Raw genomic sequence first — 16,238 nt, forward strand, 5'->3', positions numbered from 1 at the left:
AAGTACAAGAAAAATGAGGGGGAAAAAATGAAGATATTATGAACTCCCTTATGCCAAAATGTATGGAACTCATGTACCCCCATGGTAGATTCATGTCAATGTATGGCAAAACCAATACAGTATTGTAAAGTAAAATAAAGTTAAAAAGTAAATAAATAAATAAAAAGAAAAGTCCTAGAAAAATAATAAAACTCTTTAAGAAGAAACTGAAAACCAGTACAGTCCTAAAACCAAAAGTCACTACTTTTTAAAACATCTGGCTTTATAGATGAGTTCTACCAAACATTCAAGAAATCAAAGTTATAATCTTACACAAACTTCCAGAAAACAGCAAAGGAAGGTATACTCCTCACCTGATTTCATGAATCAGGTGAGGAGTATACATTTGAAGAAAAGTACATTCCTTCAAGGTACATTTGAAGAAAAAGGACAGGTTGGGAAATCAGCCCTGATAGATGTCAAAATGCATTAAAGCTGTCTTAGTTTTAAAACTCAGTATGGCTCAGGAATAGTCAATTAGACCAATAGAACATGATAGAAAGCCCAGAAACTGACCCACATACACTTGGAATTTTATGTCAGAGAGAACATTACAGATCAGTGAATAAAATTAGACTACTGATAAATGGTTCTGAGACAATCAGTTATCCCTGTAGGAAAAAAATAAAATTTCTATCACAGAATATACAAAAAATTAACTCCAGGTAAATTAAAGATATAAAGTTAAGAAATGAAACTATACTGTGACAACCTAGAAGGGTGGGAAGGGGTGGGAGGGAGATTCAAGAGGGAGGGGATATATGTACACCTATGACTGATTCATACTGATATATGGTAGAAACCAACAATACTGTAAAGCAATTATCCTACAATTTAAAAAATAAATTAGCAAAAAGAAAGAAAATGAAACTATAAAATATTTAGAAGGCTGTGTAGGAGAATAACCTCATGCCCTCAAGGTAGGAAAGGATTTCTAAAATAAGATGTTAAAAGTACAAATTACAAAGGAATAGACTGATACATTCAACTACATTAAAATTAATAAATTCTATTTATCAAGATATACCATAAGTAAAAAGACATGCCACAAACTATTAAAAGATATTTATAACAAATAATTGATAAACTGACAAAAGATTAGAACCCAGAATATACCACGAATACTCAGAAATAAAAAGGAAAACCCAACAGAAAAATAGGCTAAAAACCAAACAAGTTTCTCACTGAAAATGAAACACAATCAATAAAATATGAAAGAATATTCAACCTTATTATAACAGTAACCTGGGAAATGCGAATTAAAACTTTAAGGAGATACCATTTTATACCAAATAGGTTAGAAAAATTTTAAAGCTGGACAGTACCAAGTATTAGAGAATGCAGAAGAGGGAGAATAAAGCTGATGGAAGGACAAGTTGGGAAGACCATTCTAAATGACAGCCAGGGATTATTTATTTAGGTTAAATGTGCCTAAATCCTATGGCCCAACAGTTCCACTTCTGGTGCCATTTACTTGAAAGAGATTCCCCTCTAGTGCAAAAATGCATGTACAAAAATGCACATAGCAACATGACGTATAAAGCAAAAACACTTAACACTACCTACACGTCCATCAATACTAGAATCAAGTCATTCTGGTAGATTTACACAAGGGAGGACCATACAATGGTGAAAATCAATGAACTATCGTCGAACATATCAATATGATTAAATGTTAGGGAAATAATTTTAAACAAGAAACATTTTTAAATTAAATTCTAATTTAAAATTTAATTTTAAGCCAAATGCATGATGTATAATTCTATTTAAAGTAAAAACCCATATAATATTTTGCATACAGATATGACTCTGCTTATGTGCTCAGTTGTATCTGACTTTTTGCGACCACAGGGACAGCCACCCACCTCTGTCATTGGAATTTCCCAGGCAAGAATGCTGGAGTGGGTTGCCATTTCCTACTCCAGGGGATCTTCCTGACCCAAGGATCGAACCCACGTCTCTTATGTCTCCTGCATTGACAGGCGGGTTCTTTACCACTGGTACCACTTGGGGAGCCCATAAATATGGCTACATGTAGTAAAACTCTAAGGGAAAAGCGACTAAGTGATTAAGCGAACCTAAGGTTGTGGCTATACCTAGTGGGAGAAAAGGTGATATGACAGAAGGAAAGGCAGGGAGCCTCTATATTCCAGCAATGGTCTACTTCTTAACAGAGCTGGCAGCTAAACAGTGTGGATCATCTTATTTTTTATTTATAAAAAATACATTATTTTATATGTTTGGCATAATTCACAGATTTTTAAAAGAATCTACTTAGACTAGTCTAATCTTTAGTTATACTTTCCAACATGTCCAAATGTAGAAGGCTCCTTATTACATTGTAAGTTTTATTTTCTAAGGAAAAAAAGAGTCAAGCTCCTAACTGCCACTTGGGTATCACATATTTAAATGTACATTGCTCTTACCAGTGCCGTGAGAGGTAATTAAATTTAAACTCGAACTGGCTCAACACGTCTCCTCCTATGATATGAGAAAAATATTTGCTTTTGGAGAATTAATGACAATACATAGCAAGCTTCTTTGAACATAAATTTGCACAATCCAGTTTATCAGTTCTTCACACTGTTATAGGTTTCTGTTCATTATTTTAGTTGCATAAGCACATTTTTAAGAAAAATGATCTTTTAAAATCTTAGTGAAACACACAAATTAAGAAAGAGAATTAATTCAGAGAATAAAGAAACTCATATAAAGAACCTCACCAAAAGGTTTTTTACTTTAAGATGGACCATAAAGATTCTTCTATTTAAATAAACTCTACTCACTGATACTGTGCATATTCAAAGGTAATTAAATATAGAAAAAGATGGAGTTTATCCATTTAAAGCTAAAGTATTAGGAGACACTAGGAAATTAATTTAAATCTGATTTTAAAAGTAATGCTTTTCTAAAATAGTGGCACAAGTCAATGATAAAATATAATGGTGTTTTTTTGGTTGCTTTGTTCTTTTTTTGGCTCCACCTTAAGGCAAGTGGATTTCCCTGACCAGGGATTGAACATGAGCCCCCTGCAGTGGAAGCGCAGAGACGTCTTAACCACTGAACCACCAGGGAAATCCCCATTTTTTTGTTTGGTTTTTACAAAATACATATATAATATTATATATTATATACATATAGATACACATACACATATATACATATATATTTATAATCTTTGCATATTGCATCTCTATATTAAATGAAGAATTCCTGTGCTCTAAACAATTGCAATGTTAAAATGGAAAGCTAGTGGCAAGAAACTAAAAGCATACATACATAGGGTACAATAGTGACTACACGTGAAATATAGCTACCACGAAAGAAACTCTGGCAAATGTAAATAGTACCGAAATCACCAGCCGGATGTGCCTCGGAATAGGAGTTGTGAAAATCAATCTGAAGGAAAAAAGAGAACCATCTAGTATATATCACAAATTGAAGCCCACACTCCTACCCTGCAATGAAGTGAGGCGTGGGAGGTGATAACCTAACCCAATGACTGCTGAGGACACGTAGTAGTGACTGAACTCACTTTTCAAAGAAACATTTAATTTTATTATTTGTTTAAAAAAAATGATACTGGCAGCTGAGTTGTATGCTTCATGTCTTAACAGATAAAGCTGCTGCAAACATTTGTCTCTAACAGGATACATGAACAGTCTCCAAGTGCAAGTTTAAATTTTTTACAGAATAGTATTAACATCAGTGAATAACCAGAGGGGAGTTTCATCAGGCAAGGTCACAATTTCCAGTGGGGATATGGCATCTTCATACAGAAAAGAAAAAAGGAAAAAAAAACAAAAGCATGCTAACTTACTTTTAAATAGAACCAGAAAGTAGGGGTTTATACCTCTACTGTTAAGATGCACAGCTTGAATAAAACATAAAATGTCTCAAATATTGTTGTGACTAAACAGAACATGACATCCATGGCTGTTTTCAGGGCACATTAGTCAATCTGCCCACGTGGATGAATTTACCCGGGGTAGCAAATGTGTAAGAGCAATGAACAAGAAGAGATGGAAATCTAATGAATACTGCATTGGGCAAAGAGTCTTATTTCCATATGGATCTGAATAACCTAAGTTTTTCTTTCCCTCAAATAGGTTTTTTTTAATACATTTTTTTTAATTTCATTTTTTTAGCACTGAAAACATTTTGTATTGGGGTATAGCTGATTAACAATGTTGTGGGAGTTTCAGGTGAACAGCGAAGGGACTCTGTCATACATATACATGTATCCATTCTCCCCCAAACCCCTCTCCCATCCAGACTGGCACATAACACTGTTGATTATCCATTTTAAATACAGAAGTGTGTACAATCCCTTTCCAAAGTCCCTAACTATCCTAAAAGAGTCAGTTTTGAATCTTGGATGGGACAATATCATTCCCACAAAGTCATTAACCTGAAGCTATATACTCACAGCAGCCATCGTCCTAAGGAATCCTTGTTCGATACCCAGGCTATGCCAGTTGACATCAGCCACCATGTGAGACGTAATTCCAAACAAGAAAGCTACCAATTTCTCTGTGTCCTGCAAACAAGCAAATTAGAGTTGGGGGTGGGGAAAGGTAGTTATTTTATAACAATCTTATTAAAAGGATTAACAAATATGAATTCATTTCCATTACTGAGACTTAACAAAACATCTGAGACAGGTATGTTGTAGTTACCCCCGAACCACAAAGGACTTTTTTGGAAATGTTTCTGAGTGCCTTGAAACTGCTTTCAGATTTATTTACTAGGGGAGCAAAATGACCACGTGACATGCCCCAAATTTTAACAACATTGTTTATTGAAAATAAAACTGAAGATTTGAAATATCATTTGTTCAACTGTTAATTAGCTATCTACTATGTCCCATATGCTGTGTTTGGTATTGAGGCAGAAGGGTGAGTAGCCCTCAGAGTCTGGATTAAGGGTTGGGGTTAGAAATGGAGTTTATACGGGTGCAACAACAATACTTGGCAAGTCTGGAATGGAGTACTTTTAGGGTTACAGGCTGTGCATACCTCATCCCAGGGAACAGGATAGTTCTTCCGGATATAATGAACACTTGCGTTAAGAAATGGAGTCCAGTGAGTGCTCTCTGACACGTCATGGAATTGTCCTGACAAAACAGAGGCAACCGTCAGAGCTCCTTCTTAAAAGGTTGGAGATTCTCTTGTATATACACACTACATCTTTGTTCATCCATTCATCTGTGGACACTTGGGTTATTTCCATGTCTTTGCTAATATAAATAGTGCTTCAACAAACCCTGGGGGTACTTGTGTCTATTTGAACAATGGAATATTACTCAGTCATAAAAAGGAATGAAAGTGGGTCATTAGTTGAGATGTGGATGAACCTAAAGACTATCACACAAAGTAAGTCAGAGAAAAACGTTGCTTATTAATACATAAACATGCAATCTAGAAAAATGGTACAGATGAACCTGTTTGCAAGGCAGAAATAGAGACAGAGATGTAGGGAACAAACATATGGATCCCAAGAGAGAAGCAGGGAATGAACTGTGATTGGGATTGACATACAGACACGAATATGCACAAGAGATAACTAATGAGAACCTGCTGGATGGCACAAGGAACTCTACTCAGGGTTTACGGTAACCTCAACGGAAAGGAAATACAAAAACCGGGATCTATGCATACAAATAGCTGGTTCACATCAACGTACAACAGAAACCAACACAACATTGTAAAGCAACTATACCCCAATTTTTTTAAAAAGTTGGAGATTCTCAGTGAAATATTCTACCACCATCTGCTGTGTGGCTGCGTTCCTCCGCCTTCCCTCCAAGCCTCTTAGCTTCCTGAGTCAATATTCAAAGGAAGCCTCTAGGACAGAACGGCCAGCCAAAAGAAACAGGGGCCTTAACTCCTCATAGCATCTAGAAATAGTTGGGATGCAAGAGAAGCTGAAAGTGCTAAGTTCTGTACCCTAAAGCTAAAGAAATAAGCTGTTCCTTTTTTAATTTGGGTGTGTTTTTTTTTAATCTTCTTTTCCATCACAGTCAGCCTCCCTAACAGCACAAAAGAAAAAAAGCAGATATTCCAACAGCTTTCAAGTATTTGAATTTATAATATTTTTAAATGGGGTGTGCTATATGCCTCTTTATTCCCACAGGAGGGGTGAGTGAAAAAAAACAGGAACGGACATCTATTCTAAGCCTTCAAGTGCCAGATTCTTCGTGGAGTGTCACATGCCATAGAAGCAATGAAAAGCAAAATCCCAGAGTTCAGATCCCTCAAGTCAAATTTTTGAGATCATTATTAAACTAAAAACAGCCTAACAACTTTTGTTTAAAGTATAACTGAAGCACATTTAACTTAATATTATCTTGGGTTTGCATAACACTTGACAAAATAACATACGTTAATGCCAACAGCAATTCAGTATAGCAGCCAGGCATGCGTTAATTATTACTATTAAATAGTAACTAATTTAGATATGACTATGTGGCAGACATGGAAACTGAGACTCAGCATGGAAGGGGCTTTTTCAAGGTCACACACTAACAGACAACATTCAAGGAATAAAAACTCGAACCTTTTGATTTCCTTCAAAATGTTCTCTCTTCTGCCACGAAGCAGGAGAGTAATTCAGAGTGCTTAGAATAAAGCTTTCAGAATTTCTACCCTTGAGCAAGTAAGTTTCGGTTAAATGGAAAACACAACCGAACTAAGTCATTGATCAACAACAGTGGAAAATATAATGTGTTGTTTGATATTTGTTCGAGTCTGAGCTGTTCCTATCAACCAAGGAAAAGCAACATCATCTGGTGTGTAAGTCTTCATCTTACCTCTCTCACAGATGCTAGGGTAAAATGAGTCAGGAAACACGGATCCAGCCTGATACGCATCCTGGTGCCTAAGTAACAGCTGGGGAGCAGGAAAATACAGAGGTTACAGGGTAAGAGTCAACAGCTTGGGAAAAGCAGGCCCAGGTGTGGGAAGTTAGAATGATGTGATGGTAGGGGAGAAGTGATGGAAGGAAGAAGTGAAGGAAGGCAGGCATAAATAACTCACTCTTATATCAATATAATTCAAACAGCACCCTACCAAATGTAATCTCAGGTTCTTTCCTACCAAAACCAAACGAGCTGATCAAGTAGCAGTAAAAAAAAAAAAAAAAAAAGTCACCTATTTAAATTAAATCTTTTGCTTTTTTCTGTCCACCCAGAAGAAAAAGATTTCTCCAAGACTATTTCACTGACCCAGAATTGGTATGTGGTGAGTTTTTTGATGACCTAGTGACAACCAGTAAAATGAGAAGAATACAGACATGTATACATACATGTTTATTGGGGCTTTCCAGGTGGCGCTAGGGGTACTTGCCACTAGCCACCCACTTGCCAGTGCAGGAGACTCAAGTTTGATCCCTGGGTCAGAAAGATCCTCTAGAGAAGGAAATGGCAACCCACTCCAGTATTGTTGCCTGGAGAATCCCATGGATAGAGGAGCCTGGTGAGCTACAGTCCATGGGGTCACAGAGAGTCAGACGTGACTGGGCGACTAACACGGCCCCCCCCCAACACACGTGTGTATATATACATACACATATACATATATTAGTTCATATCTATTTGTGTGTGTGCATATGTTTATAGTTGCTACCTGTGCTTTACAGTAAGATGATATCCTTTATAGATAAAAGGGTAAGATTATAACCTTTTGGAGGGTTACAAAAATACCCTTTCCCATTTCCAAAATGATGCATAAGTTGGTGGTACAGGATTTCTTCCCAGCATTCTTCCTTAGTGGCCTGGCTCACTCCATCCCATTCCAATCCCCTTATGGCTACACCCAGATGAGTGCTAGGGCCTAGAAAATGAAGACTACATTCCCCAGCTGCTACTGAGGGGCCACTTCTCCCTTGTTTGTTCCCAGCCAGCATGGAAGTGGCCTTTCTGCAGCAGAAGTAGAGGGGGCCCAGGTGATTACAGGCAGAGTAGAGGGCATCTATTTTGCTACTAAGGAACGTGGCTGAGGTGATGAGGTCCCGGAGCCAACAGTCAAGATGGCGGCTTCTTACTTTCCAAACCACATAGGAGACAGTTGGACATGGAGCTCGTGAATGGAACAGTGTTCGTTTGACTGCTTAGTGGCTCTGGCAGGCCAGTTCTGTATGTTGTTCTGGGAGTCCTTTCCGGATACTCAGCTTAGAGTCTGCTCCTCCATTTCTCAGTTTCTCAGCACTGAATCCCCTAATACGTGGTCTTGTACCCCTCTCCACGTAAGAGGAGTTTCCTCTTGTGGAAACCCCTCCACTATCTGCAAATGAACTTTGACCCAATAGACAAGAGAAAAGTCTGGCAATCCAACTTTTTAATTTTTCAATAGGGACTTACTAATAACATAGGCTAGATCTAGAAGCAACAAAGAAGTACCTCAAAGAACTTGAGACAGAAGGAAATACAGTAGCACCTACTTTTTGTTTTTGCTTTTTCAAATAGTGTCTCATCCCCAGTCTTCTAAAGACAGAACCACTTCCATACTGAGCAGGTGAGACAGACTGACCACAGGGGAACAAGGGCGGCATATCCATGCCCACTACAGTATTTGGCTCAGAGACGTTTGCTTGACAAAAGCTACTTCAGCTAGAACGTCCCCCAAGACTTTTCAGCTAGAGCTGTGGGGAGAAGAAAGATGCTTTCTTCTCTTCGGGGTTTTGTTTGTTTTAAACTGATGCTCTTTCTCCGTCTTATTTTATTTATTTATTTTTGGCCACACCTTGCAGGTAACCGGGATCTTAGTTCCCCAAGGATCATTGAACCTGTGCCCCCTGCAGTGACAGCGCAGATTCTTAACCACTGGACTGCCAGGAAGTCTTCAACTCTCCAGGGATTTTAAACTTAGAAACTGAGTTCTGGATGGCCAGTGTCTTCCAGTGTCTAGGAGAGAGAGTACCACTTAGACCTCTTAGTCCAGCTCTGCCCCAGGCTTATCAGTTACATGAACCCTTACATGAAAAAAGTCTTTTTTCTAAAAACAGTTGGAGTTGGACTTTTGCCACTTAAAAGTAATAATTAACTTTGCTGAATATTTATCTTAGCAGCCACTGTAATGGTCCCTTTATATGTATTAAGACTTGTTGAATCTGCATCTCCTGGTGAGATAGTGTTATTTAACAGGGAAAAATAATGCTAAAGCAAATTTTAAATAATTCTAAAGCAAATTTTAAAAAGTAAAGGTGTCAGGTGGGAGGGAAGCTCAAGAGGACAGGATACACGTATACATATAGCTGATTCATGCTGTTGTATAGCGGAAATGAACAACATTGTAAAGCAATTAAACTCCAGTTAAAAACAAATTTTAAGAAAAGGTGTCAGAAAAAAAATCAGGAAACTGCCAGGGGGAAAAGAGTACAGAAGGAGGATATGTCCTTCAGATATAAAAATGCACCAAAAGACACAGATCAATGAAACAGAATAAAGAGTAAAGAAATAGATTCAACCACAATAACTTAATGCGTGATAGAGCTGAATAAAGGATAGAGTAATTGACAACTCTGTTGGCACAACCCCACTGCAATGAACACTCCATTCTTGCAGGGAATCCATACTTAACCTATGTGACACTGACTTGAAATTGACATTTTCAGTAACAGGTCACTGGATCCCTATCATGCTTTATGCAAAAATTAAGTACAAGATGAGTTAGAGAGTTAAATGTCAAAAACAGAGCCATGAAAATAACAAGACACGTTTTAAGTGAATAATTGTATAATCTCAGAATGGGAATGATATTTCTAAGCAAAACATACAGGCAGAAACCATGAAAGAAAAGACTGATGCACTTAACTACACAAAAAATTTTAATGCTGTGCATGGTAAAAAGAACCAGAAACAAATTTAAGAGAAAAATAAATAACCACAAGAATCATTTGACACATGGTAAGATGCTATCTTTAGTAAAACAAAAGTCATTCTTCACATCAAGATTAATATCCTAATAGAAAAATTAGCAAAGACACAGGCAATTCATAGAAGTAGCAATAGAAACAGTCAATAAACACTTGAAAATATATTTAACCTCACTGATAATAAATCAACAATTTGTCAGTATAACCTGTAACAAAATACCATTTCCACATATTGGCAAAAATGAAAAAAATAATAAGAACAGACTTCTAAAAGTGAATCTGTTTCCAAAGCTGAAGATAAAGAAATTTCAATGAACTACAGGAACAGTTAAGGATATTAATCCTCTCTCGGTCCCATATGTCTTCCCTGTTTTGTTTTCATTTTTCATTTGTTTCTGGGCCAAGGGGATTCGACCACCAGTACCAGGGCTAAAGGGACTTGCTCCTTGGATTACCTACAAGGAGATCAAGCATGTCAGAACCAGAACTTGTATTAAGGATAATGGAGGTCAGGTTTCTCACTGTTGCAGAAAGGAGTTACAGATAGGAACCTGGAGAAGATTAGATTAGATCCTGTGCTGATGGATTGGAATTGGAGATGTTTTCATGTGAATTCAGGGTTTGAAACAGACACAAAAGCCAACTTGAAATGAATTCTGGGACAATTTGAGCATCAAGATAAATAATATTTGTAATGTGATATAGGGCTTCCCTGGTGGCTCAGATGGTAAAGAATCTGCCTGCCATGTGGGAGACCTGGGTTTGATCTCTGGGTTGGGAAGATCCCCTGGAGGAGGGCATGGCAACCCACTCCAGTATTCTTGCCTGGAGAATCCCCATGGACAGAGGAGCCTGGCGGGCTACAGTCCTTGGGATCACAAAGAGTCAGACACAACTGGGCGACTAAGCACTGCACACAATGTGATATAAACCACTGATAAAATAGGAATCCATGAATATATAATATAAAGAGATAGATAAATGGGGAAGAAGAGGCTTTACCTTATAGCAGAATCCAAATTTATAAATGTACAAGGAATGACAGAATCAGATAGATATTTGGCAAACGTCAATGGATGTTTAGAATCAATGGATGCTAAAAAGTTTAATGAGAAACAGAATATTTGCATTACCTCAATATATCTCCCTACAAAACAGTTACTATTTTAAAAAGTAAAAAATATTTATTAACTTTCCAATGTAAAATGTGGCAGACACCATCTTAACCAAATTTATCATTAACAGCAATAGGACTTCTGCTTCCAGGAAGATAGAGTGGGTGTACTTATCCTTGTTCTTTTTGCTAAATACAGCTGAAACCCTGGACACTGTCTACGAAAAGAATATAACTTATGACTCAAAGGTGGATAAAAGTACACACATTGAATAGGAGCTGAAGAGTAACACTGTGGTGAGTTCTGTGGATTTTCTTTTTGCTTCATGTAGTCCAAACTGGATATTGGAAAAGCCAGCTGCCTAGAAACTCCAATGGGTATAGACAAAACAAAAGCCTGCAACTCTCAGGCCACAAAACCAGGCATGGGACAGCCTAGCAAGACAGAACTTCTGCACAGTAACTTCTCTGCTCTAGACAAACACCAAAGGAAAAACTATGGCCCCATACTTCCTCACCACTAGCTAGGATCTTGTGGGGAGTCTAGGCTTGCCCCCTCCCCAGGCTGCGATGAGGTGCCCTGGCTCCCCCACTGCAGGGGTATCAGAGAGGGCTAAGGAGGGAGGCAGGACTTTCATCCCTGCCATCCTGTCCCTTACCCTATTGTATCAGTGAGACCATGAGGAGAGTCTGGACATCCAATCCTAACTGGAACAAGGGATCTCTCCCCTTCCCTGCTGTGGGGAGGGGGTCAGTATAAGAAGAGGCCCAGGGGAGATCAGGACATCCACCTCCACTCAGGTAAGAGGCCACCTCTGCCTTCTGACATCAGTAAAGACCACAGTGAGGAGCAGCCATTAGGTACTCCTACCCATCCTGGCCAGGGAGGCATCAAGAGAGGCCCAGTGAGGAACCTTGAATTCTAACCCCCACTGGCAGTTAGGAAGAAGTGTCCTCTGACCCCTTCTACTACCTGAGTGGTATCGGAAGACAACTAGAACAGGAAGTTTAAAGAAGAGCCAGAGTCTCATAACCTAATACCTAAAATGTCCAGGCTACAATCAAAGATCACTCATCATACCAAGAACTAGTAATACGTCAAAAGGAATGAAAGAAGACAATCATCAGATGCCCACAAAGAGATGGCAGGAATTTCTGAATTATCTGACAAATATTTTATAGCAACCCTCAGAAAAATGCTTCAGTGAACAATTGCAAACACATCTGAAACAAAAAAAAAAAAAAGAAGAAGAAAGAAAAAAGTTCTCTCAAATAGAAGACATAAAGAACTGAATGAAAAATACAACAGCTGAAATAAAAGTTAACATCACCAGAAATGGTTCAAGTTGACATTAAGGGCCTTTTGGTAAAACACAATGAGAAGAGTACAGCGTCACTTCAACGGTGACAGTATTTCTGCCCAAAACTAACCTGCAGGAGAATTTAATCATGAGGAAACATCAAACAAAACCAAATGAAGGTGCGTTCTACAGCGTTCCTGGGTTGTACTTTTTCAAACTATTGAGGACAATAAAGAGAAGGTAGGCCTAAGGAACTGTTCCAGGTTGGAGAAGCCCAGAGGGAACTGACAACTAAACACATGCTTCTGTATCAGTCCTGGAACTATGAAGTATGTTGAGTCAACTGTTGAAATCTGTAAGAGCCTGGGATTGGGCAATAGTATTATTTCTGTGTTGATTTCCTGATTGTCATTATTATCTTACTGTAGTTATATAGATGTATATAATAGTATGTGTATATGTACACACACACACACACACACACACACACACACACACATATATATAGTCCTTGTTTTTAGGAAATATAGTCCCTCCTTAACCATGGTTTTGCTTTTCTTGGTTTAGTTACCCAAGTTCAAAAATATTAAATGGGGCTCTCCTGGTGGTCCAGTGGTTAAGAATCTGCCTTGCAAAGCAGAGGACACCCCGTTTGATTCCTGGTCCAGGAAGACCCCACATGCCACGGAGCAACTAAGCCTGTGAGCCTGCAACTGCTGAGCCCACGTGCCACAACTACGGAAGCCCATGAGCTTAGAACCCATGCCCCACAACAAGGAAAGCCACTGCAGTGAGAAGCCTGTGCACCCCAAGAGAGTGACCCCCGTTCCTCACAGGTAGAGAAAGCCCATGTGCAGCAGTGAAGACTCAGCACAGCCAAAAATAGATCATCTCAGATGGAAAATTCCAGAAATAAGCAATTCCTAATTTTTAAACGGGCCACCATTCTGAGTATGATGATGAAAGCTCACACCATCCTGCTCTATCAAGCATCCCTTTGTCCACTATATCCTGCCTGTTAGTCTCCATCATCAGACCTGCGATCTAGGTAGTACAGTGCTTGTGTTCGAGTAGATCTTACCTTACTCAGTAACGGCCCCAAAGCACAAGAGGAGTGGTGCTGGCGATTTGGACATACCAAAGAGAAGCCGTAAAGGAATTTCTCTAAGTAAAAAGATGAATGCTGTAGACTTAATAAGGAAAGAAATATTCTAGCTATGAAATTGTGAAGGAAAAGGAAATTTGTGCTAGTATTGCTGCAGCACCTCAAACTGCAATTAAGTGCTTAGATAAAATGGAAAAGACAATAAATTTGTTCAGTAAATTATTTTGATAGGAAGACCATAGTTACATAATATTTATTACATATATTATTATAATTGTCCTATTTTTAGTCACTGTTGTTTCTTACTGTGCCTAATTCATAAGTTAAACTTTATCATAAGTGTGTACATATGTGTAGGAAAATACAGTATATATGAGGTACTTTTCCAGTAGTCATGTATGGATGTGAGAGTTGGACTATAAAGAAAGCTGAGCACCAAAGAATTGATGCTTTTGAACTGTGGTGCTGAAGAAGACGCTCGAGAGTCCCTTGGACTTCAAGGAGATCCAACCAGTCCATCTTAAAGGAGATCAGTCCTGAATATTCATTGGAAGGACGGATGCTGAAGCTGAAACTCCAATACTTTGGTCACCAGATGTGAAGAGCTGACTCATTCAAAAAGACCCTGATGCTGGGAAAGATTGAGGGCAGGAGGAGAAGGGGATGACAGAGGATGAGATAGCTGGATGGCATACCAACTCAATGGACATGAGTTTGGGTAAACTCTGGGAGTTGGTGATGGACAGGGAGGCCTGGCGTGCTGTGATCCATGGGGTCGCAAAGAGTCAGACAGGACTGAGCGACCCAACTGAACTGAACTGTCCACAGTTGCAGGCATCCACTGAGGGTCTTGGGACATATCCCCTGAGAGTAAAGGGGATTACTGTACACAAGAGTGCATTGAAGGGTGATGACAACCGCTTCAGCAATTAACTCTCAAAAGGCTCAGGGGAAAATCATATGCATACATCGGCTCAGAAGGCAAATAGGATAAGTTATCAACAATTGGGGGAATTAGGTAAAAGTCATACAGAAAGTATTTGTCTAATTTTTTTCAACTTCTCTATCAGTTTTAAATTATTTCAAAATAAAAAGTTAACATAGGGAACTGGTTAAATAAATTTTGGTACAGAGAATTACACAATTGTTAAAAATTATTCTAAAGACTTCTACTGATATGGACATGAACAAATATATGATCTCTCTGATATAGTAAATGACGAAAAGGCAAGTTTACAAAATAACGTAACTTAAAAATTTGTTTACTATTAGTTTCTGTTAGTTCTATGATCAGAAACGACCAAACCTATTCTACGGGCAGAGAGGGAGGAGCAGAGCAAAGAAAAGACAGCAACCAACCAAACACCATTGTTCTAATTTCCTGGTTAATACACCACATTTATTTATTTATCTAATAAATTATTATATATTTATCTATTTATTCTTGTAGAAGGACTAAAATCAGGGCAATAATGACCACCAAACTCTGGGAGATTGGGAAGGACAGGGAAGCCCACTGCAGTCCATGGGGTCATAAAGAGTCAGACATCACTTAGCGACTGAACAACAAAATTACCACCAATGTGAGATACGTTTGGTTCTTACAGTTCTTATACATTAATAAACGGATTTTCTCAGCTTTATGCATTAGTCTCTTATCAACTTGATTATGGTAAGTTAGAAGTGAAAGACGCTCAGTCGTGTCCAACTCTTTGCAACCCCATGGACTATATAGCCCATGGAATTCTCCAGGCCTGGGTTGGGAAGATCCCCTGGAGACGGGAAAGGCTACCCACTCCAGTATTCTGGCCTGGAGAATTCCATGGACTGTATAGTTCACAGGGTGGCAAAGAGTCGGACACAATTGAGCAACTTTCACTTTCTTAATACTGGAGTGGGTAGCCTTTCCCTTCTCCAGGGGATCTTCCCAACCCAGGGATCGGACCCAGGTCTCCCACATTGCAGGCGGATTCTTTCCCAGCTGAGCCACAAGGGAAGCCCAATACTGGAGTGGGTAGTCTATCCCTTCTCTAGGGGATCTTCCCGACCCAGAAATTGAACCACGGTCTCCTGCATTGCAGGTAGATTCTTTACCAACTGAGCTATCAGGGAAGCCACGGTAAGTTAAAGTCATTACAAATGCAGTCACCTCAGGATGGATCAGCAAGATAATCCCAGAACCAACAGAATCCAGACCCTAAGTGTGCAGGGCTTGCTGAGCACCGCCAGCCAGTGGGGTCTGTCTAGCATCCTTGGGGTAGCCTCCCTCTGGATCCTTTCACCAAACTGGACCAATGAGTCCAGCACTCACCAGAGAGCAGGTTTTGATACACAGAAAGAGAAACTCCAAAGACTCCACATACAAAGTTATAAAACAGATCCTCAATCTTTGAAAAGAGGTTTTCTGATAATGTGAGAAAAGCTAACATAACCCCTGTCTTCATGAGTTAAAAGGGGGAGATGTGCGTTCTCAGGGCACTCAAGCCATTCCCAGTGACGACATCAGTGTATGGATTAGGACCAGTGCCGAGGGGAAGGATGTGTGTCCATTTCACATGTTTAAGTTAGTGATGCAAGCTTGAATACCTCTACTAGAAAATCACCCTGGGAACACTCAGGATTGATTGTTCACACCATGAATCAGGCAGATTCTTGCTTCTCTTCTTTCCTACCAACTTTCTATAAGGGTCAATGAAGACAACAAATATAAACGCTGTTTTTTCCCCTAGAGGGCTTGTTCAACTGGTGAATAAGGAAGTTGAAACTAATGACTACAAGCAGTTTATGAACAATACTAGATTTCAGT

At 39.0% G+C, this 16,238-nt stretch overlaps 2 protein-coding genes across 2 annotated transcripts in view; both read right to left on the minus strand.

The window, feature by feature from the left end:
• Nucleotides 1–16,238, minus strand: part of TDP2 (tyrosyl-DNA phosphodiesterase 2) — a 276,571-nt gene that overhangs the window by 133,637 nt on the left and 126,696 nt on the right. The gene's annotated exons all lie outside the window — the stretch shown is intronic.
• Nucleotides 1–16,238, minus strand: part of GPLD1 (glycosylphosphatidylinositol specific phospholipase D1) — a 51,915-nt gene that overhangs the window by 31,892 nt on the left and 3,785 nt on the right. Inside the window, exons 4-8 of the mRNA XM_052649234.1 lie at nt 6,851–6,929; nt 5,058–5,155; nt 4,469–4,579; nt 3,390–3,438; nt 2,466–2,520 (exon numbers count right to left, since the gene is read on the minus strand). Of these exons, the coding sequence (XP_052505194.1) occupies nt 2,466–2,520; nt 3,390–3,438; nt 4,469–4,579; nt 5,058–5,155; nt 6,851–6,929 (392 nt within the window). The remainder of the gene's footprint in view (nt 1–2,465; nt 2,521–3,389; nt 3,439–4,468; nt 4,580–5,057; nt 5,156–6,850; nt 6,930–16,238) is intronic.

Source organism: Budorcas taxicolor, chromosome 11 (genome assembly GCF_023091745.1).
Source record: "Budorcas taxicolor isolate Tak-1 chromosome 11, Takin1.1, whole genome shotgun sequence".
Classification (NCBI taxonomy): domain Eukaryota; kingdom Metazoa; phylum Chordata; class Mammalia; order Artiodactyla; family Bovidae; genus Budorcas; species Budorcas taxicolor.